At 48.3% G+C, this 24,149-nt stretch overlaps 1 protein-coding gene across 1 annotated transcript in view; it reads right to left on the bottom strand.

Annotated features, from left to right (window-relative positions):
• Nucleotides 1–24,149, bottom strand: part of SEMA6B (semaphorin 6B) — an 85,065-nt gene that overhangs the window by 48,281 nt on the left and 12,635 nt on the right. Inside the window, exon 2 of the mRNA XM_053372333.1 lies at nucleotides 1,448–1,580. Coding sequence (XP_053228308.1) covers nucleotides 1,448–1,553 — 106 coding nt within the window. The 5' untranslated portion in view covers nucleotides 1,554–1,580. The remainder of the gene's footprint in view (nucleotides 1–1,447; nucleotides 1,581–24,149) is intronic.

The following is a 24,149-nucleotide window of genomic DNA, read 5'->3' as shown; positions in this document are numbered from 1 at the left end:
CCTCCGGATGTTTTGGGACTACAAGACCCATCACCCCTGACCACTGGTCCTGTTAGCTAGGGGTGATGGGAGTTGTAGTCCCAAAACAGCCAGAGGGCCGAGTTTGCCTACGGCTGGAATAGACCCATTGGAATTAATAGACCTCTGAGAAGGACTCGCATTGAATGAAACCCACTGTCTACCTCATAAAAACAAAAGCTGTCGGAATAATTTTTAAAAGTGCCTTTCAGAACAGGCGCCTTCACCGACACAAAGGAGGTCCCATCTCTCATCCATGATGCAAATTGAATAGAATGGGATGGGACATTAGAGTTGCAAGGGACAACTCGGACTCATCTAGTCCAACCCCCTAGAATACAAGGAATGTCAGATCAAGCATACATGACAGACGGACCACATGTGGAGTGCTGTGTGCAGTCCTGGCCACCTGACCTCAAAAAAGGACATCGAAGATTGAAAAGCGTTCAGAAAAGGGCCAGCGTAATTATCACAAGGTTGGGGCAACCCCTCCAGGGAGAAAGGGTGCAGAATTTGGGAGGTTTTCGTTCAGTGAAAAGGTAGGTAAGTTTACAAAATTATGCCGGGCGTGTAGAAAGTGGAAAGAGAAAAGAATTTCTCCCTCTCTCATAACACTAGACTGTCTGGCCAGAGTGGTGCATGCTCTGGTTATCTCCCGCTTGGACTACTGCAATGCGTTCTACGTGGGGCTACCTTTGAAGGTGACCTGGAAACTGCAATTAATCCAGAATGCGGCAGCTAGACTGGTGACTGGGAGCGGCCACAGAGACCACATAACACCGGTCCTGAAATACCTACATTGGCTCCCAGGACATTTCGGAGCACAAGTCAAAGCGTTGGTGCTGAGCTTTAAAGCCCTAAATGGCCTCGGTCCAGTATACCTGAAGGAGCATCTCTACCCCCATCATTCAGCCTGGACACTGAGGTCCAGCTCCGAGGGCCTTCTGGCGGTTCCCTCCCTGCGAGAAGTGAGGTTACAGGGAACCAGGCAGAGGGCCTTCTCGGTGGTGGCACCCTCCCTGTGGAACGCCCTCCCATCAGATGTCAAGGAAATAAACAACTGTCTGACTTGTAGAAGACCTCTGAAGGAGCCCTGTTTAGGGAAGCTTTTAATGTTTGATCTTTTATTGTGTTTTTAATATTCTGTTGGGGGCTGCCCAGAGTGACTGGGGAGGCCCGGCCAGATGGGAGGTGTTTAGGTGAGAAATAAAACTGCACACATTGTTTGGGGAACAAGGAAGTCGCTGCGACCATTGATCATAACAGGTTGAGAGCTGGACTTCCATGACTTCTTTGATTCCCCACCCCTTGGCGAGAATGAAAAATAATTTTGGGGGTGGCAGAGGGAATTAGGCTAGCCCTCCCTTTTGAAGAAGCACCAGCCCAGCTCCCTCCTCCTCTGACCACATCCTGTCCCAGCCTCACTTACAGTCGTCAAGGGCCACACTGATGGGACCAGGCTCTTCGGGGAAGAGTGCGTGAGTTTCCCCCTTCAGCAGGAAAAGTAGGACGAGCGGCAGGCAGGCGGGCCTCATCGTCTCCTCTCGGAGCACGCCTCACACCTGCAAGGGTTCAAGATGACAGAATAATGTTAAGCCGTTAGCTGTGTGTGTTGTGGTCCGTGTCGATAACAACCTGTGGCGCACTGAGCCCCGATAAAACTCATGGGAGACGGGGATGGGCAGAATCAGAGGGCCGGAGGGAAGGAGGGAGAAAGTAGCTCACAGGCAGGAAAGTGAGTGCATTGTTCTCTCATCCTCCAAGATTTCCCCCCGCACCTCTGGATCTTGCACGAATGTTCCCCAAACCAGCTCAGGTAAAGGTAAAGGGACCCCTGACCATTAGGTCCAGTCACAGACGACTCTGGGGTTGCGGCGCTCATCTCGCTTTATTGGTCAATGGAGCCGGCGTACAGCTTCCGGGTCATGTGGCCAGCAGGACTAAGCCGCTTCTGGCGAACCAGAGCAGCGCACGGAAACACCGTTTACCTTCCCGCTGGAGTGGTACCTATTTATCTACTTGCACTTTGACGTGCTTTCGAACTGCTAGGTGGGCAGGAGCAGGGACCGAGCAACGGGAGCTCACCCAATCATTGTGGGGATTCGAACCATTTACCTTCTGATCGGCAAGTCCTAGGCTCTGTGGTTTAACCGACAGCGCCACCCGCGTCCTCTCAAACCAGCTCAGACCTGTCTATAAATTTCTGAGCTACACTTGAAAGTACCGCAGCTACCAGGACTCTAGGATAAAGGGAATGTAAATGATGGTTTTTTTTAACGGCAGAGCTTTGAAATATTTTTAGTTCCATCTTCAGGGGTGGCCTGTTTTGCCGCTCGAGGTGAAACAGGAAGGTGACGCCTCCTGCAGTTGGCAGATTGCAGCGAGATCTTGGGATGGTTCCACAAGATCACACCAGGATCCACAGATGCCACACCCACGCAAGTCTGGCAGCAGGCATGGGCAGGTTGTCTACGGGAGAGAACACTGACCCGCGAGATTCTGCTTCAGGTTGCCTCATGGGCCGGCCGGCCGGCCCTGATTCTCTTCTATATATTTCTTTAGACCAGGGGTAGTCAACCTTCTTGGGACGCGGGTGGCGCTGTGGGCTAAACCACAGAGCCTAGGGCTTGCCGATCAGAAGGTCGGCGGTTCGAATCCCCGCGACGGGGTGAGCTCTCGTTGCTCGGTCCCTGCTCCTGCCAACCTACCAGTTCGAAAGCACGTCAAAGTGCAAGTAGATAAATAGGTACCACTCCAGCGGAAAGGTAAACGGCGTTTCCGTGCGCTGCTCTGGTTCACAGGAGGAAGCAGCTTAGTCCTGCTGGCCACATGACCCGGAAGCTGTACGCTGGCTCCGTCAGCCAATAAAGCGAGATGAGCACCACAACCCCAGAGTCGGTCACAACTGGACCTAATGGTCAGGGGTCCCTTTACTTTTACCTAGTCAACCTTCTTATACCTACCGCCCACTAATGCATCTTTCTTGATAGTATAAATTCCTTACCAGTGTTCGATGGAAGGAGGATTCGCCTTGTGCCATAGACCCCCCTACCGCCCCCATAGAATCCTGAAACGCCCACTAGTGGGCGGTAGGGACTAGGTTGACATCCCCTGGTTTAGATCTTTGGTGCTTTCATCTTCAATCTAATAATTTTAGCGGAAAATAAATTTAACAAATCACACCGCACCATTTTGATATTTGCTTAGTCTTCTTAAGCAACTTTACTGCTTCGGCACCACAGCTCAGAGCGTTCCGAATGCTGGAAGTTTTTGGCCAAGGGTCATTTGAACTGATGGGCAACCAGACCAGCTCATTTAGTAAAGGGTTGAATGTAAACTGGAATCAGTTTGGACACGTTGAACATGAACTACAGTTGTACCTTGGTTGTCAAACTTAATCCATTCCGGGAGTCCGTTCGACTCCCGAGATGGTTCAAAAACCAAGGCACGGCTTCTGATTGGCTGCAGGAGCTTCCTGCACTCAATCGGAAGCTGTATAAGCCACGTTGGACGTATGGCTTCCCAAAAACGTTCGCAAACCAGAACACTCACTTCCGGGTTTGCGGCCTTCGGGAGACAAAACGTCTGAGTGCCAAGGCGTTCAAGAACCAAGTACGGCAGTAAAAGGTAAAGGGACCCCTGACTGTTAAGTCCAGTCGTGACCGACTCTGGGGTTGCGGCGCTCATCTCGCTTTACTGGCCGAGGGAGCCGGCATACAGCTTCCGGGTCATGTGGCCAGCATGACTAAGCCGCTTCTGGCGAACCAGAGCAGTGCATGGAAATGCCGTTTACCTTTCTGCCGGAGTGGTACCTATTTATCTACTTGCACTTTGACGTGCTTTTGAACTGCTAGGTTGGCAGGAGCAGGGACCGAGCAACGGGAGCTCACCCCGTCGCGGGGATTCGAACCGCCGACCTTCTGATCGGCAAGCTCTAGACTCTGTGGTTTAACCCACAGCGCCACCCGCGTCCAAGGTACGGCAGTAGTTCCTTTCAAAAATGAACTTCCCAAGGTCTAGCTGAAGCAAGCATCTCACCCAAATTAATCCGGTTTTGCTTTGAAAGCTCCCTCCCGCCACCCAAATGTCTCCGCTAGAAACGAAAGAAAAAGGAAGCCCCAGGGGAAGTTCTGAAAAGTTTGGTTTCAAGCTGCAGCACCTGTTTTGTAGAATTACAAGATGTGATGGGGCAGAGGGGGTTAGCTCGCCTGTGGAAAAGAGGATTAGGGAGAACATTTGCACATCGGTTTCCGACAGACAGATGCACGCGCCAGTTGTTGAGAGCCAACAGGTTGGTCAGCTGTCTGTGTCATAAGACAAGAAGCTCTTTTGATTCCCTCCTCCTGATCTCTCACTGACCAGATAATCCCAAATGACAGGACCTTCCCCCTGCCCCCAGCTTCATGTTTCAGCCCCACAAAACTGATACTCCCATGTTCCAAAGGAGCCCAGTTACTCCCCACAAGTAAAGCATTTGTTAGAATCAAAGAATCATGTTGGTAAAGGACCCCCAAAGGCCATGCAGGAATCTCAGCTCAATTTAAGAAGCATTTAACACGTAAGGAGGTAGCGAATCCATCAGCTTTGGTTTCTTTTAGTTTCTTTTTTTTAAAAAAACACCTTTTATTGAGTTTTTCACAAACAAAAATAAAACAGTCTTTTACAGTCATCATTTTATGTCTTCTTATTTACTCTGCGTAGTTTCACGCCCAGACTTCCTTCCTTCCCTGCTTCGGTTTTCTTAATATATATCTTCTCTTGCAGGTTCTTATTCACCTTCTATACACTTCACAGGATTTATGTTAACCCTGCTGCAGTTTTTAAACTTCTACAGTTAATTCTTATGTATGCAACAAATTTTCCCCACTCTTCTTCAAACTTTGTCCCTTTCTGCTCTCGAATTTTATAAGTCATTTTAGCTAATTCTGCACACTCAAAAAGTTCAGCCTGCCATTCCATTGGGGTCTCCTGTAATTTCTACTTTTGAGCCACAAGGATCCTAGCTGCTGCTGTAGCATATTGGAATAATTTATGATCCTCCTTTTTTACTTCCTCCCCTGTTATCCCTAATAAAAAAGCCTCCGGTTTTTTTGGGAATGTATACTTTTTCGGGAATGTTTCTTTTAGTTTCTTATTCCCCCCCTCCAAAGTTTAGTTCTCTTTCATTTGGAGAGAACACGCTTTGCAAAGCTATTTCCCCTAATACGATGCACCTTTCCACGTGGTTTCACTACAGACGCAGTTCCATGCACACCATCCCCTAATGCACGCATTTCAATTCACCTTTCGCCCCCCCAGTCTTTGCATTTCGGTACACATGACTTGGCTGGAGAACAGCGCTACAAAATCTGTGTGGATTTCAAAGGGTGGGAAAGTGCAAATTTCAAAGGGCGGCTGTGTTTCATTTCCCATTATGGTTTCAGAAAGTATGAATTGGGTAGGTTCACCTTCAAAATTTATTGAATTTATTGAATTTGCCTTCAGCTCACCATCGCCATCTAGTGTCCCCTTTGTATAATGCGCTTACAAACACACTTAAAACATTATATTTGCAGCTGTGTAGCTGAGTCATTAATCCAGGCAAGGCAGAGATGTTCTTGTTTTTCTTGTAATTATTTCTAGCGTCCCTGTCAGGGACGCGGGTGGCGCTGTGGGTAAAAGCCTCAGCGCCTAGGGCTTGCCGATCGAAAGGTCGGCGGTTCGAATCCCCGCGGTGGGGTGCGCTCCCGTTGCTCGGTTCCAGCGCCTGCCAACCTAGCAGTTCGAAAGCACCTCCGGGTGCAAGTAGATAAATAGGGACCGCTTATTAGCGGGAAGGTAAACGGCATTTCCGTGTGCGGCTCTGGCTCGCCAGATGCAGCTTGTCACGCTGGCCACGTGACCCGGAAGTGTCTTCGGACAATGCTGGCCCCCGGCCTCTTGAGTGAGATGGGCGCACAACCCCAGAGTCTGTCAAGACTGGCCCGTACGGGCAGGGGTACCTTTACCTTTACCTTAACCTTAAAGGGACCCCTGACCATTAGGTCCAGTCATGACCGACTCTGGGGTTGCGGCGCTCATCTTGCTTTACTGGCCGAGGGAGCCGGCGTACAGCTTCTGGGACATGTGGCCAACATGACTAAGCCGCTTCTGCCGAACCAGAGCCGCGCACGGAAACACCGTTTACCTTCCCGCCAGAGCGGTACCTATTGATCTACTTGCACTTTGACATGCTTTCGAACTGCTAGCTTGGCAGGAGCAGGGACCGAGCAACGGGAGCTCACCCCGTTGTGGGGATTCGACCCGCCAACTTTCTGATCAGCAAGTCCTAGGCTCTGTGGTCTAACCCACAGCGCCACCCGCGTCCCCCTATATATACAATAGAATATGATAAAATTATATCCGTGTTTGATTGTTTCTTTCCCTGTGTTTTTAGCTGGTTCTGGTTTCAATCTGTAAGCCGCCTTGAATGCCTGTCAGGTGAAAAGTTGGGGTTTAAATAAATATCAATATCATCATCATCGAAGGGTCACTTTGCCCCCTTCCCCTGAAGTTTGCTTAGCTTTTACAGTGGAAAGGGGCTTAAGTAGGAGACCTCGCCTGTCAATTTCTTAGCCAAGAGAGGTCTTTTCTGTGCTCTTTCAAACTGTCTTTGGAAAACAGAACTGTTCAGACAGGTGTTGGCAACATGGGTTTTGTTTTTCGCCCCCCACAGACGCACCGCTGATGTCTTTACCAATGTTGCTCTTGTTGGGTTGTGTATTTATGCTGCGCAACACCTTGTAATATTTGCTGAGGAAGTGTCGTTTATAAATATTTTAATGAACACAGCACATTCTAAGGCGGTGCATCAGATTCAGTCGAAGCCCGGATCCAGTCTGCTTTGGGCAGGACTGGACTTCAGCTGAGCTGGGCTGAGATACCCTCAATCGGCCCAGGGTGATGGGTCAGAAGGCTGGGCTGGACAGATCCTGAAGCTGAGGCTCCAAGACTTTGGCCACCTCATGAGAAGAGAAGACTCCCTGGAAAAGACCCTGATGTTGGGAAAGATGGAGGGCACAAGGAGAAGGGGACGACAGAGGACGAGATGGTGGGACACTGTTCTTGAAGCTACCAGCATGAGTTTGACCAAATTGTAGGAGGCAGTGGAAGACAGGAGTGCCTGGGGGCTCTGGTCCAGGGGGTCCAGCTTTAACTATACGGACCTTTGTTGCCAAGGTGATATCTCTGCTTTTTAGGATGCTGTCTAGCCAATGAAGCGGGACATTCTGGGATCAAATCAGAAACTGGGACGGCTTTGCTAAATCAGGGATGCCCCTGGAAAATAGGGATGCTTAGAAGGTCTCCAGTGGTGAAGAAGACCCCAGCAGGATTGCACTCTCTGCTCCTAAGGTGGCGAGTGGAGGGTTCGATTCTGCTGGCTGCGGTACGGTTTGGGAAGAAGGGAGGAAGTTAATGGATGTGCCCTTAATAGGTAAGGTAAAGGGACCCCTGACCATTAGGTCCAGTCGTGGCCGACTCTGGGGTTGCGGCGCTCATCTCACTTTACTGGCCGAGGGAGCCGGCGTACAGCTTCCGGGTCATGTGGCCGGGATGACTAAGCTGCTTCTGGCAAACCAGAGCAGCGCATGGAAACGCCGTTTACCTGCCCGCCGGAGCGGTACCTATTTATCTACTTGCACTTTGGCATGCTTTCGAACTGCTAGGTTGGCAGGAGCTGGGACTGAGCAATGGGAGCTCATCCCGTTGCGGGGATTCGAACCGCTGACCTTCTGATTGGCAAGTTCTAGGCTCTGTGGTTTAACCCACAGCGCCACCTGCGTCCCAACCCTTAATAGGTATATGTGCATATATTGGAGCCCTGTGAGCTGCGCTTTTGATGACTAGGCTGTTCACCAAAGTGGTCCATTCTGAAACATTCTCTCTCTCTCTCTCTCTCTCACACACACACACACACACACACACACAAAAGCGCAACAGTCCTTCACACACCCCTTCTGAGCAGAGGTGTTTTGAATCCTCATTCTCACCTTCAGCTGGCAGGTGATAATGGCATGAGTGTTTATGCACCAAACATGTGAGAATGTGAGAAAGATGAGGATGGTGTGTGTGTGAGAGAGAGAACGAGCATGAGACAGTGCTAATATTTTATTTTATTTTATTGCAAGACCATATATATATATATGAATAGACCTTAGCACTCTTTTAAGCCCTGGCCTTTCAGTTGGGTAGCGATGGGGAGGCACTTAATATTTTATCAAAACTTTTCCAAGCACATCTGTGACACGACACACACACACACACACACACACACACATTCATCAAGTCTCTTGATGAATTAAAAAAGAAAAAAAACATTAATTTTGCACTTCGCTGTGTGCAGGCTATGTGCAGAAGCGACATTCACCCCATGTATTCAAAGCACTCATGCCACTTTTACCAACCATGGTTTCCCTCCCAAAGAATCCTGGGATTTATAGTTTGCCAAGGACTACAATTCCCAGCACCCTCAGCAAACTACAACCCCCAGGGTACTGTAAAAGCCGTACAAGATTGTTTTAAAAAGTCGGGTTGGGGTGTGATCCCTAGTTTGCAGGTTTCAAAAAGAAGAGGAATTGAGAATCATAGGAGGCAAACCTTGTATTTTGTAAAAAACAACAACGGCGGAGCCATTCATATGCAACATTTAATCCCCCCTCCTACATCCATCTTTCCTGAATGCATGGAAACATGGGCACCCATGTAAATGACACCCAAGGCATTTCATCTGCATGTCAATTACCCAGAGATCGTTGTCTTGATCCCCCTTGCTTTGCCAACTTTAACCAGACAACAGAGCTTATTTGTTTCCAACTCCCCATGGTTATGCAGATCCGGCCCAATTCAGAATCAGGCAATTGTAGGGTGTTCCCCCCACCCTTAAATTACCATGCACTTTGGGACTATTATCTGTTGTTGTTTAGTCATTTAGTCGTGTCCGACTCCCCCCAAAAGCAAAGTCCTGATTTTCACTTTTTGAAATATGGCAACTCTATCCTTGGGAGTAAAGGGACCCCTAACCATTAGGTCCAGTCGTGGCTGACTCTGGGGTTGCGGTGCTCATCTCGCTTTACTGGCCGAAGGAGCCGGCGTACAGCTTCCGGGTCATGTCGCCGGGATGACTAAGCTGCTTCTGGCAAACCAGAGCAGCGCACGGAAACGCCGTTTACCTTCCCACAGGAGCGGTACCTATTTATCTACTTGCACTTTGGCGTGCTTTCGAACTGCTAGGTTGGCAGGAGCAGGGACCGAGCAATGGGAGCTTACCCCATCATGGGGAATCGAACCGCCGACCTTCTGATTGGCAAGCCCTAGACTCTGTGGTTTAACCCACAGCGCCACCCGCGTCCCATAATATACTCCTATAGAGACTCCTTATACTGCGTTTAAAACCAGAATTGCATTTGGGTAGAAACTGTTTCTCAGGCGTCTAGTCCTAGTCTTTATTACCCTGTACCTTCTTCTGGGTACTTCTGGGTTTTGGCAGTCCGCAACCCGAAAAAACGCAACCTGAAGCATATGTAACCCGAGGTATGACTGTATAGAGTCCTTAAGTGGGTTCCCTATGGGTAGGAGGAAATAACAGAGGCCAACCAGAGTATATCGAGAAGCAAAGCAGCTAGTAAGCCTGATCTTTATTAAACTGTTGCAACAGGGTCCCCACTAACCACACACAGGAGGGAGGAGGAACGCAGAACAATGGTGCGCAAGCCCTTATATAGACTTTTATATAGACTTTGACGTGCTTTCGAACTGCTAGGAGCTGGGACCGAGCAATGGGAGCTCGCCCCGTCGCGGGGATTCGAACCGCCAACCTTCTGATCGGCAAGTCCTAGGCTCTGTGGTTTAACCCACAGCGCCACCCGCGTCCCTCATCCTTGGAAGTAGCAGGCTGTTAAAGGCACCCACCCACCCTGTTTTCTGGTAACAGCACCCAGTCTGAAGGCTGTACTCCTTGCATTTTTGGCAACCCACCTCCCAAAACCCTGGCTTTGCTTGGAATAAGAAAAGATCCCGAGGTGTGGCTTCCAGATTTATAACCCTTGGCAACGACAGCTAAACCAGTAGAGGAAAACATCCAGTCAGCTGCAGCAGTGACCTTTCTGGGACGCGGAACGGAAGAACACTCCTCGCCTACACAGGCCATCAGTGTGCAATCCCCAAATCACAGGTGGCGCATGCTCAAGCACCTGTCGATGCTGGCTCAACACCCAGTGGTCTCCTTTCAAGGTGACTTCTAAGTCCAGGGTGCCTGTCAGTCACATGGATATAATAATAATAATAATAATAATAATAATAATAATAATAATAATAATAATAATAATAGCAAAGACATCACCTTGCCAACAAAGGTCCATAAAGACCATAAAGAGTCGGACAAACCTAGACAGCATCTTAAAAAGCAGAGACATCACCTTGCCAACAAAGGTCCGTATAGTTAAAGCTATGGTTTTCCCAGTAGTGATGTATGGAAGTGAGAGCTGGACCATCAAGAAGGCTGATCGCCGGAGAATGGATGCTTTTGACTTATGGTGCTGGAGGAGACTCTTGAGAGTCCCATGGACTGCAAGAAGATCCAACCTCTCCATTCTGAAGGAAATCAGCCCTGAGGGCTCACTGGAAGGACAGATCCTGAAGCTGAGGCTCCAAGACTTTGGCCACCTCATGAGAAGAGAAGACTCCCTGGAAAAGACCCTGATGTTGGGAAAGATGGAGGGCACAAGGAGAAGGGGACAACAGAGGACAAGATGGTTGGACAGTGATCTCGAAGCTACCAGTATGAGTTTGACCAAACTGTGGGAAGCAATGGAAGACAGGAGTGCCTGGCGTGCTCTGGTCCAGGGGGTCACGAAGAGGCGGACACGACTAAACAACAACAACAAACAACAACAGGTATCTAAGCTATTTGCACATAACAAAATATGTATTTTATCAAAGTAATTGTTGAACTGAAATACAAGTTCTGAGATTATATTTGGAGCTTATATTAGGTGCTTTTGTTTTTGCTATTTATTTATGCTTTTTGTTTTGAGGCTTTTCCAGTTAATTTGTTTTTGTGACTATGTGGATCCCAGTTCAGCTACTGATTGATTGATTGTGTGACTGCGGAAATGGATAAAAGCCCCACATCCAAACAATGACAATCATCAGTGCAGGTGAGAAAAAATTTTAATTATAATTTTTATCATCTACAATACTGTTGTTGTTTTTTAATGGTAAAGTGCATTGATTATTGCTTTCATTTTATGAATCAATGGTCACGTTAGACAGTAAAATTCATGTCAAATTGCTCTTTTAGGGGTTGCTTTTTAAAGCTTGGAACGGATTAATCTGTTTTGCATTACTTTCTATGGGAAAACATGCCTTGGTTTTGGAACGCCTTGGTTTTGGAATGGACTTCTGGAACGGATTAAGTTTGAGAACCAAGGTACCACTGTATATAGAAAGGAGCAAACCAGTGATATTTTAGGGAGCAGGCTAGCAGGAGGGGCCCATGACTTACATCATAGGAGCCAACAAAACACAAAACTGTTTCTGTATGTAGGTTTTATTTTGTTTGTTTTTTATCTTATATTTTGGAAATGTACATCCAGTGTTTTTTCCCCCCTTTATTTTTTTTGGGGGGGCCCAAGAGAGTCGGGCCCTAAGCTATAGCTTGTTTAGCTTATATGTATGGGGGCCACCCAGAGTTACAGACCACCCCTTGTATGTCAATTCCTAGCGGGGTTGTGATAGGAATTTTATGGTCTTAGATATATGGCAACGTTCATAACCACACGTACATAGAACAGCACAGGAAAGCCAACCTGGAACCATTTTGATTCCTAAACTGAGCAAATGTTTCTCTGCATGGTCAAAATGGAAAAGCCTCCCCATTGTCTCTTCCTTCACAAATCCTGTCTTAATCTGTGTTTGAATAAGGGTGTGAGCCTTATCATTACAAAAGACTGCCCAGGCTCCCCAAGAAATCCAATCAAGTAACCTGCCAGACAGGAAATAAACAAAGCGACAGGAGAAAACAACATGCAAATGTTCTGTTTTAGACCGCCTTATCTGAGGGGTGGTCTTAGGTTACACCCCTTCTGTGATGAATGCATAATGTTTCTGGGGGTGGTCTTGATCTAGAGGATGGGAATTTCAAAAGTCTTTATAAGCCCTTGCACAGCATTTTTGGGGGTCCTCTTCCTCTCCTGCGTGTGAGGGGAGTACCCTGTTGCAACAGATGAATAAAGATCAAGCTTACTAGCTGCTTTGCTTCTCAATATTCTCTGGATGGCCTCTGTTATTTTCTCCTACCAATAGGGAACCTATGTAAGGACTCTATATGGGCTCTTGGATACCCCATAAGGGAAAAGGGCATATTTTTATTTACAACAGGGTCCCAGGGGCATTCGAAACATCTGGCTTTGTGGAGACACCCACAGCTCCTTCCCATTTGACAGAGGAGGAAATGAGGAACAGGAGTGAAAACAACAGAATTCAAAACAAACAAGTCCACAAAGATGAGGAGTCACAAATGTCTATGGGGAAAGCCAAAGGGGACCTGCCAGCATTCAGTTTCCTACAAATGACCTCGCTTGATCCCATCTTGCTCCAGGCCAAATTCAAGCGGATCACATCAGCGTTTGCAGCCTTCCTTCAAAAAAACAAACAAACCAGAAAGTTGATAAAAGTGTTTGTTTATGCCACCAGGGCAGCCAGAGGTGGCAGAAAATTAAGCACAAAAATGGGGGGATACCCCAACAAAGGAGAAATGGGAACTCAAGCTATTTGGAGTACAGTATTCAGAAAGGGGAGGGAATTGGGTGGCGCTGTGGGTTAAACCACAGAGCCTAGGGCTTGCCGATCAGAAGGTCGGCGGTTCGAATCCCCGCAATGACGGGGTGAGCTCTCGTCACTCGGTCCCTGCTCCTGCCAACCTAGCAGTTCGAAAGCACGTCAAAGTGCTAGTAGATAAATAGGTACCGCTCTGGCAGGAAGGTAAACGGCGTTTCCGTGCGCTGCTCTGGTTCGCCAGAAGTGGCTTAGTCCTGCTGGCCACATGACCCGGAAGCTGGACGCCGGCTCCCTCGGCCAGTAAAGCGAGATGAGTGCCGCAACCTCAGAGTCAGTAATTAACTAGACCTAATGGTCAGCGGTCCCTTTACCTTTACCTTTTATTCAGAAAGGGCAAAACTCTCTGCTAAAAGAAGGACTCAGAAAGATGAGGTAGATGTGGAAGAATGGAGACGGTTTTCGGTCTATTTAAAAACGCAATCCAGGCAAATAAAACTTCAAACAGGTTTTGACCTATGAGTAACGGCAAGAAAATAGAAAAGATTGCAATATGGGATTTAGGTAAATAGATATGTTCAAGGACTTTGGCAAGCAGTAGGTAGGGTTCCCAGGGACGCGGGTGGCGCTGTGGGTAAAAGCCTCAGCGCCTAGGGCTTGCCGATCGAAAGGTCGGCGGTTCGAATCCCCGCGGCGGGGTGCGCTCCCGTTGCTCGGTCCCAGCGCCTGCCAACCTAGCAGTTCGAAAGCACCCCCGGGTGCAAGTAGATAAATAGGGACCGCTTACTGGCGGGAAGGTAAACGGCGTTTCCGTGTGCTGCGCTGGCTCGCCAGATGCAGCTTCGTCACGCTGGCCACGTGACCCGGAAGTGTCTCCGGACAGCGCTGGCCCCCGGCCTCTTAAGTGAGATGGGCGCACAACCCCAGAGTCTGTCAAGACTGGCCCATATGGGCAGGGGTACCTTTACCTTTACCTTTAGGTAGGGTTCCCATATGTCCTCTTTTCCCAGGACATGTCCTCTTTTCCAGGGGTAAAATTTCTGTCCAGGTGGATTTTCCAAAATGTCTCTGGCTATGCAGAGACACCACCTTGCCGACAAATCTCCATATACAGTGGTACCTCGGGTTACATACTCTTCAGGTTACAGACTCCGCTAACCCAGAAATAGTACCTCGGGTTAAGAACTTTGCTTCAGGATGAGAACAGAAATCGTGCTCCAGCGGCGCGGCAGCAGCAGGAGGCCCCATTAGCTAAAGTGGTGCTTCAGGTTAAGAACAATTTCAGGTTAAGAACAGACCTCTGGAATGAATTAAGTACTTAACCCGAGGTACCACTGTAGTTAAAACTATGGTGTTCCCAGTAGTGATGTATGGAAGTGAGAGCTGGACCATAAAGAAGGCTGATTGCCAAAGAATGGATGCTTTTGAATTATGGTCCAGTGGTACCTCGGGTTACATATGCTTCAGGTTACAGACGCTTCAGGTTACAGACTCCGCTAACCCAAAAATAGTACCTCGGGTTAAGAACTTTGCTTCAGGATGAGAACAGAAATCGTGCTCCGGCGGCATGGTGGCAGCGGGAGGCCCCATTAGCTAAAGTGGTGCTTCAGGTTAAGAACAGTTTTAGGTTAAGAACAGACCTCTGGAACGAATTAAGTACTTAACCCGAGGTACCACTGGAGGAGACTCTTGAGAGTCCCATAGACTGCAAGAAGATCAAACCTTTCAGAAAAAATGAATCTTAAACCCACCAAATAATCTTGGCGGCTTAGAAAAGTTCCCAGCAAATGTTCCCAGCCAGCCATGCCTTCTGCAGGGATACTCCATTCCATTCCTCAGAATTCCGCCTCCATTGAGCATGCTCAGTCTCTCCCCCTTTACGGATCCCGCTTCCCCAGAGATTTGGACAATGGCCAACATTCCCCCCCCCCTACAAGTTCAAGGACTCCAGCAGGCACTCATACAGAGAGGCAGCGGGGCAGCCTCCCCTGCAAGTCGATGCTTTGAGGCTCCATTTTTATTTTTTGAAGCAGTTTCTTCTCCCAGTGCACCAGAGGTTCTGCGTCCCAGACCGCAGTTTGCACATCACTAGGTTCAAGGCTGCCAAATTTCCCGTCAAGCTCTGTTTCAGGGGTTTGTGTTTTTTTAAAAAAGAAAAAAAGAGCCTGTCTGGGCAACATAATTGTGGGAACATGAGACACTGATAAGGATCTTTCAAGCTGAGACAAAAGGAGTGAGGGAAAGGGGGCTCCTCAGGGAGGTCTGGAAGGAAGGATAGAGGGAAGGGATGTCTGTCTGTTGTATTCCTACTTAGGAATAAGGTTCACAGTCTCTCTCTCTCTCTCTCTCTCTCTCTCTCTCTCTCTCTCTCTCTCTCTCTCTCTCTCCTCGCCTCCCAAAAGGTGACAATGAACATTAAGACATTTATCACACGAGGATGAGAACATTGCTATTTCAAGCCACCCAATTAAAAACAAGGGGGAAATGAATCACCCAAAGTCTGCGGGAACTTTGTTGTTTCTTCACACACACACACCCCTCAATTCCACAGAGAATCATAGAATCATAGAGTTGGAAGAGACCACAAGGGCCATCGAGTCCAACCCCCTGCCAAGCAGGAAACACCATCAGAGCACTCCTGACATATGGTTGTCAAGCCTCTGCTTAAAGACCTCCAAAGAAGGAGACTCCACCACACTCCTTGGCAGCAAATTCCACTGTCAAACAGCTCTTACTGTCAGGAAGTTCTTCCTAATGTTTAGGTGGAATCTTCTTTCTTGTAGTTTGGATCCATTGCTCCGTGTCCGCTTCTCTGGAGCAGCAGAAAACAACCTTTCTCCCTCCTCTATGTGACATCCTTTTATATATTTGAACATGGCTATCATATCACCCCTTAACCTCCTCTTCTCCATCATGCCATCTAAGGGGAGAGAAACAGGAGGAACTATTTTAGAGATACTTCCGAATTTCGACCCCAGAGAGGGAGACATCTGTTTGCCTGCGTGCTTTAAAAAATGACAGCTCCATCAGTTAGAGCACGGCAGTTGCAGGTTCGATTCACTCTCCATAAGGGGGTTGGATTAGATGACTCTAGGGGTCCCTGCCAACCCAATGATTCTCAACAGCAACATGTGCTCCTTCTTCCCAAGGGAGAAAGAAAGCCTGCTATAAGGTGACTTATACTGAAGGAATGCTCACTGGAAGGACAGATCCTGAAGCTGAGGCTCCAAGACTTTGGCCACCTCATGAGAAGAGAAGACTCCCTGGAAAAGACCCTGATGTTGGGAAAGATGGAGGGCACAAGGAGAAGGGGACGACAGAGGACGAGATGGTGGGACAGTGTTCTCGAAGCTACAAACATGAGTCTGACCAAACTGCGGGAGGCAGTGGAAGACAGGAGGGCCTGGCGTGCTCTGGTCCATGGGGTTACGGAGAGGGGGACACGACTAAATGACTAAACAACAACAACAAGGTGACTGGCAGGTCATGTTCATAAAATGCATTTGAAGCACATGGCTTTCCCCAATAATCGTAGGAACACAAGGCAGGCCTGCCGCATCAGTCCAGCACCCTGTTCTCACAGTGGCCAAATACCCCATAGAACCTAGGGACGCATACAGGCAGCTTTCTCTGTTCGAATGAGTGCCGCCAGTGCCAGATTTAGGTTTGATGAGCCCCTAAGCTACTGAAGGTAAGGGGGTCCTTTCTATACCCAGCTGTCTTTTGTCAACAACCGATAGTTTCTGGTTTTTGTGTGTGTTGAATATATGATGCTGTGGGTTAAACCACAGAGCCTAGGACTTGCCGATCAGAAGGTCAGCGGTTTGAATCCCTGCCACGGGGTGAGCTCCCATTGCTCGGTCCCTGCTCCTGCCAACCTAGCAGTTCGAAAGCATGTCAAAATGCAAGTAGATAAATAGGTACCGCTCCGGTGGGAAGGTAAACGGCGTTTCTGTGCGCTGCTCTGGTTCACCAGATGCGGCTTAGTCATGCTGGCCACAACCCGGAAGCTGTACGCTGGCTCCCTCGGCCAATAAAGCGAGATGAGCGCCGCAACCCCAGAGTCGGCCACGACTGGACCTAATGGTCAGGTGTCCCTTTACCTTTACCTTATATGCTATATGGTCATTTATGGACCTAATAGGTATTTAAAGCCATTTGCACATCACAAAAGATGCATTTTATCAAAGTAATTGATATAGAAATGAGCAAACCAGTGATATTTAGGGAGCAGGCTAACAGGCGGGGCCCATTACTTTCATCACAGAAGCCTACACAACACAAAACACTGTTGCTGTATGCAGGCTTTATTTTATTTGGTTTTTTTAATCTTATATTTTGGAAATGTATATCCAGGGTTTTTCCCCCTTTAATTTTTTGGGGACCCCCCAAGAGAGTGGGGCACTGTTGGGAGTTTCCATTCCAGCTTTAGTTGCCGACTTGGGATTGTTACATGTCACATGTCTGTTTACATTCCAGCACAGTTTGCTGGCATAAGCGGTACTTTCGCTGTATTGCTTTTGTTTTGACACTCCCTTTGAGAAGACGGCAAGGAGAGACGACATTTTTCTTTGTCTTGATTTATGTTTAATAAATCCATAGTTCATCGTATGTATCCACAGCCTCAGCCTCTTCTGTTTGTGCGGTATACACTGCTACGTATAGTGTGCTCAAGTTAGCTAGCCTGAGTCACTGATTTATGTCGGAGCCAGAGGTTGAGGGATCTTCTAAGCTATAGCTTTGTTTAGCTTATATGTAAATCCATCACTAGGGACGCAGATGGTGCTGTGGGTTAAACCACAGAGCCTAGGACTTGCAGATCAGAAGGTCAGCGGTTCAAATCCCCGTGACGGGGTGAGCTCCCATTGCTCGGTCCCTGCTCCTGCCAACCTAGCAGTTCGAAAGCATGTCAAAGTGCAAGTAGATAAATAGGTACCGCTCCGGCAGGAAGGTAAACGGCGTTTCCGTGCGCTGCTCTGGTTTGCCAGAAGCGGCTTAGTCATGCTGGCTACATGACCTGGAAGCTGTACGCCGGCTCCCTTGGCCAATAAGCGAGATGAGCGCCGCAACCCCAGAGTCTGCCACGACTGGACCTTTAAATCCAGCACTGATAAGGAACACAAGGCAGGCCTGCTGAATCAGTCCAGCACCCTGCTCTCACAGTGGCCAAATACCCCATAAAACCTAGGGACTCATATAGAGGTCTTGCAGGCAGCCTCCTCTGTTCAATGCACATAACTCCATGCGAATGAGTGCCAGTTCTCTGTCTACCTCACTGGGCTTCTCATGGTCTCAGACAGAGATACTCCACACACACACACACACAGAGGCCACATCACCCAGGAACTCTTTCCCCAGCAAGGTCAGAGAGAATCTGTGGCTTTAAGCATGCCTAGCCAGGCCCTCGCATTGCAAGCCACTGCGATCCATGAGCCTTTCTTTAATTAAATGTATTCCTCACACTCCATTAGTATGGCCCAGCCAGCACACAGCTTGGCAGATTACTGCCGTAACTTGTTGGGGGAGAGGAGAGACGAGGGAGAATTATCGGTAGCTTTTGCGCACGGGGTGGATGTACGAACAGAGAACCGCGCTGTCCAGGTTCCCTGGGGTTCTGAGTCATTAAGGTTCTCTGGCAGAGAAAGGGGGAAGAGGGGAGGAGAGGGATGGAGGGATATAGGTGGGTGGGAGGCAGGAGAGGATAGAGATGCTCATTTTAAGCAGACTGCTTCAAAGAATTTGTCCTCGGGTCTCTTCCCTTCTCACCAGTCAACATAGAGCCATAGGCATGTACGTATTTACTGTATTTTTCGCTGTATAAGATGCACCAGACCACAAGACGCACCTAGTTTTTGGAGGAGGAAAACAAGAAAAAAAATATTCTGAATCTCAGAAGCCAGAACAGCAAGAGGGATCGCTGCGCAGTGAAAGCAGCAATCCCTCTTGCTGTTCTGGCTTCTGGGATAGCTGTGCAGCCTGCATTCGCTCCATAAGACACACACACATTTCCCCTTACTTTTTAGGAGGGAAAAAGTGAGTCATAGAGCAAAAAATATGGTTTGTTGTTGTTGTTTAGTCATTTAGTCGTGTCCGACTCTTCGTGACCCCATGGACCAGAGCACGCCAGGCACCTCTGTCCTCCACTACCTCCCGCAGTTTGGTCAAACTCAAGCTGGTAACCTCGAAAACACTATCCAACCATCTCGTCCTCTGTCGCCCCCTTCTCCTTGTGCCCTCCATCTTTCCCAGCATCAGTGTCTTTTCCAGGGAGTCTTCTCTTCTCATGAGGTGGCCAAAGTACTGGAGCCTCAGCTTCACAATCTGTCCTTCCAGTGAGCACTCAGGGCTGATTTCCTAAAGAATGGATGCGTTTGATCTTCTTGCAGTCCATGGGACTCTCAAGAGTCTTCTCCAGCACCATAATTCAAAAGCATCAATTCTTCGGCGATCAGCCTTCTTTATGGTCCAGCTCTCACTTCCATACATCACTACTGGGAAAACCATGGCTTTAACTATAGGGACCTTTGTTGTCAAGGTGACGTCTCTACTTCTCATGATGCTGTCTAGGCCTGTCATTGCCCTTCTCCCAAGAAGCAGGCGTCTTTTAATTTCGTGACTGCTGTCACCATCTGCAGTGATCATGGAGCCCAAGAAAGTAAAATCTCTCACTGCCTCCATTTCTTCCCCTTCTATTTGCCAGGAGGTGATGGGACCAGTGGCCATGATCTTTTTGATGTTGAGCTTCGGACCATATTTTGCGCTCTCCTCTTTCACCCTCATTAAAAGGTTCTTTAATTCCTCCTCACTTTCTGCCATCAAGGTTGTGTCATCTGCATATCTGAGGTTGTTGATATTTCTTCCGGCAATCTTAATTCCAGCTTGGGATTCATCCAGCCCAGCCTTTCGCATGATGTATTCTGCGTCTAAGCCAAAGAGAGCTTGAGATTCTCTCTGAGCGTACTATGGTGGTTGAAAAGAATAATAGAATCATAGAATTGTAGAGGCCCACCAAGTCCAACCCCCTGCAATGAAGGAATCTTTGGCAGAAGGTGGAACTCGAACTCAGTACCCTGAGATCAAGAGCCTCAGGCTTAATCCGCTGAGCTATCGATAGTGAACTACATATCAAATCCACACCCAAGCAAGCCCACATATTCCCCTCCCCCATGGGGTAAGGTAAAGGTAAAGGTACCCCTGCCCGTACGGGCCAGTCGTGTCCGACTCTAGGGTTGTGTGCTCATCTCACTTAAGAGGCCGGGAGCCGGCGCCGTCCGAAGACACTTCCAGGTCACGTGGCCAGCGTGACGAAGCTGCTCTGGTGAGCCAGCGCAGCACATGGAAACGCCGTTTACCTTCCCGCTATAAAGCGGTACCTATTTATCTACTTGCACTTAGGGGTGCTTTCGAACTGCTAGGTGGGCAGGAGCTGGGACCGAGCAACGGGAGCGCACCCCGCCGCGGGGATTCGAACCGCCGACCATACGATCGGCAAGTCCTAGGCACGGAGGTTTTACCCACAGCACCACCTGCGTTTGCCATTTTGTTCCTTAAATCATAGATCCTTTGATTAGGGCCGGAGAGTTGGAAGGGACCCCGAGGGAAATCTAGTCCATCCCTCTGCAATGCAGGAATCTCTGCTGAAAAATCCCTGAGAGCTTCTGTTGAAAAACCTTCCAAGGTAGTTCGTTCCACTGACAAGCTGCTCTTACCACCAGAAAGTTCTTCCTGATATTGAGTAGTTAGGATTTGAATCCATTGGCTTATGGAATGGCAGAAAACAAGCTTGCTCCATCTTCCATGTGGCAGCCCTTCAGATATTTGAAGATGGTTCTCTCATCTCCGCTTTTCTAGGCTAAACATACCCAGCTCCCTCAACCGTTCCTCATCAGGCTTGGTATCCAAACCCTTGATCATCTTGGTTTCCCTCCTCTGCACACCTTCCAGCTTATCAACATCCTTCTTAAATGGTGGTGCCCAGAACTGGCCTGAGGCCTGAGGCAGGACTATAAATCAGTAACTCGATAAAAGGAAAAATGAGACCAACAAAAACCAAGGCACATGTAGGCTTCAGGTCTTAAAAGGTCCACAGCCACCGGCTGTAGGAACCCTGTCACCTCCGGTGTGTCAAAATGAGACCTCTGAAGCTATTGGCTCAGCTGCTGAGGAGCCACAGAATATTTACAGACATTCCAACTTAAATAGCCCTCGGCACACAAAGCCGTGGGGATGAGCGCTGCTGGCAGACACAAGGGAGCAAACCGTGTCGGCCATGAGTCATGTGCGCATTTAGGGATGCGACTGACGTACGAGTCGTCGGAAGCTTTTGTGCGAACAGAGAAATTGGACGGAAAAGCTACTATGCAAAAAGGCACCGCATCATCACCTCTGCAGACACTTGCGATTTGCTTTTTTTAAAAAATGCCAGATTCTACTTGTTGAAGATATTGTTATAAGAAAAGACTGTTCCTTTATCCCTTATGGGGTATCCAAGAGCCCATAGAGTCCTTAAGTAGGTACTCTATTGGTAGGAGAGAATAACAGAGGCCAACCAGAGAATATTGAGAAGGAAAGCAGCTAGTAAGCTTGATCTTTATTAAACTGTTGCAACAGGGTGCTCACAGCCACACGCAGAAGGGAGGAGGAACCCAGAACATTGTGTGCAAGCTCTTATATAGACTTTTGAAACTGCCTACGCTGTAGCTCAAGACCAGGCGCAGCTTAACAGATACTCGCCAGACTGTATTTACAAGGAGGTGTAAGCCCCTACAGTCCAAAGACAATTGGAAAGTTTTTCCAATTACCTTTCTCCTTGCAGAGAAATGTTTGAGGTCAATTTGGGAGAGTCAAAACGGCTTCAGGATTGTTCTCCTGTACTATTTCAGACATGTGGTCTATATACTTATGTATGAGTTTGCCTTGTACGTTTATGAACATTTATTTTAAATATATAAGACCTTAGAATTCCTATAACAATATAAAGCAATTTCCTAGATTCCACAACTGTCACACTCTAAACATGGACAAGACGCAGGCTGGGTGAGGACTTGAGGGCCGTCTTTCTCTTCAAGGGCTCCTTTTATGTATTCAGTGGTCTGTGTTTGCCTGAGCTTGAGTCTGGACCATGGATAGGCAACCTAAGGCCCGGGGGCCGGATCCGGCCCAATCGCCTTCTAAATCCAGCCCGCGGACGGTCCAGGAATCTGCGTGTTTTTACATGAGTAGAATGTGTGCTTTTATTTAAAATGCATCTCTGGGTTATTTGTGGGGCATAGGAATTCGTTCATTTCCCCCCAAAATATAGTCCGGCCCCCCACAAGGTCTGAGGGACAGTGGGTCTTTGCACCTGATACGGAAGGGGGGGCATGTCTTCTTCACCTTCTTCTTCGCTACAATATATCAATTTATTTCCAATTGTCAATGTCAAAAGGGACTAAAATCTATAAAATTCATAGAAAATCAACGTGCCAATTTGCTCAATTTCTCTAGGACTCCATCACACCTCCCCTGTCCTCCATAATCCCTCAAGCAAGGTGTCAAGACCCTAATCCTGTCAAATCACTCTGCCAAGCCTTTCCTCCAGGAAATGCCAGTACATGGACCATTGTCTTCTCATCAGGATGTGCTTATCTGCGCATATCTCCAGCTCTGCATATTCCCCCCTCCCTCCTCCATATGTTAATCCTGTGTAACCCAACCTCTTCTTAATGTATTCATGATGTAACTGGGATGTGTTTTGCACTGTATTCTGGGGCATGGAGGGAAGTTTCAAAAGTTTATGTCACCCCTTTCTCGCTGTTCAATCTTGCCTTGAACCTGTTGCGCAATAAACTTGGATCTTCTGCAGTTTGCTCCTGTCCGGCTGAGCTCATTTTCTTCCGCAGGGACCCGCGGACTTACTTAGTCCGACGAGCTGGGTGGCAGAGCAGCCTCGCACCCAGATTTTACCATAACACACCACAGCACTGTATATGCTTAAGATGGCCCTGGTTCTTCTCAGGCAGAGAAATCCATGCAACTTCCAAATTTTGCAATGCAGCCTTCCACCACCAACTCCACGCTCCGTGCATCCTTTATTGAAAAGGGGGCACAGGCGTGAAAAAAACAACATGTGGAATATATTAGGAGGAATTGATTGCAAAAATGCAAATATCAAGAGAGCATCTGGACATTCGTTGCAAACCGATGGAACTGAAGTCTAGGGAAATGAGAAATGGAGAACAACTTGAGAGGGCAGGTGCATTTGTCCCTAGTGGGGAACAATGGCACATCTCCTTTAAGAACCTACGTATTTCCACTAACATATGCACCAGATTGGTTGGACACTGTTCTCGAAGCTACCAGCATGAGTTTGACCAAACTGCGGGAGGCAGTGGAAGACAGGAGTGCCTGGCGTGCTCTGGTCCAGGGGGTCACGAAGAGGCGGACACGACTAAACAACTGAACCATGCACCAGATGCTTGCAACATAGGAGCCAACTCCTAGGGACTGTGGGGGTTTCAGCACTAATAATAATAAATTTATACCCTGTCCATCTGGCTGGGTTTCCCCAGCCACTCTGGGCGGCTCCCAACATAATATTAAAAATGCGATAAAACATCAAACATTAAAAGCTTCCCTAAACAGGGCTGCCTTCAGATGTCTTCTAAAAGTCAGAAATTGCCTTGACATCTGGTGGGAGGGCGTTCCACAGGGCCGGTGCCATTACCGAGAAGGCCCTCTGCCTGGTTCCCTGTAACTTGGCTTCTCGCAGGGAGGGAACCGCCAGAAGGCCCTCGGAGCTGGACCTAAGTGTCCGGGCTGAACGATGGTGGTGGAGACGCTCCTTCAGGTATACAGGACGGAGGCTGTTTAGAGCTTTTAAGGTCAGCACCAACACTTGAATTGTGCTCGGAAATGTACATAATTATAAAATATTTGAGGGGGCTGTGCTCCCACAAAGTTGATGGGCATTCTCATTCAAATGTTTTGTGTGCACTGCATCATGTCATCAATTATGTGGGGCAGGGCTTACCTGGGCCCCCACAATATTTTACCCAAGTTGGCACCCCTGGCTTGCACCCATCTCTGCATCGGAAAACTGCACCAGAGGAGCATGCTATTTCGGGAAATGTGCTTCTTTCAAAGTCGAACTCATCTCCCATCACTCCTCGGCTGGAAAGTGCAGGGTTATACCGTATTTTTCGCTCTATAGGACGCACCGGACCATAGGACACACCTTGTTTTAGAGGGAGAGAACAGGGGAAAAAATTCTTCCCCTCTCTACGCAGTGCCCCTTCAGCGAAGCGGCAGGAGAAAGGGACCCCCTTCCATTTCTCCTCCCGCATCGCTGAAGTGGTGCT

This window comes from Podarcis raffonei, chromosome 18 (assembly GCF_027172205.1).
Source record: "Podarcis raffonei isolate rPodRaf1 chromosome 18, rPodRaf1.pri, whole genome shotgun sequence".
NCBI classification, from domain to species: domain Eukaryota; kingdom Metazoa; phylum Chordata; class Lepidosauria; order Squamata; family Lacertidae; genus Podarcis; species Podarcis raffonei.
This window is presented reverse-complemented; position numbering and strand designations above follow the sequence as displayed.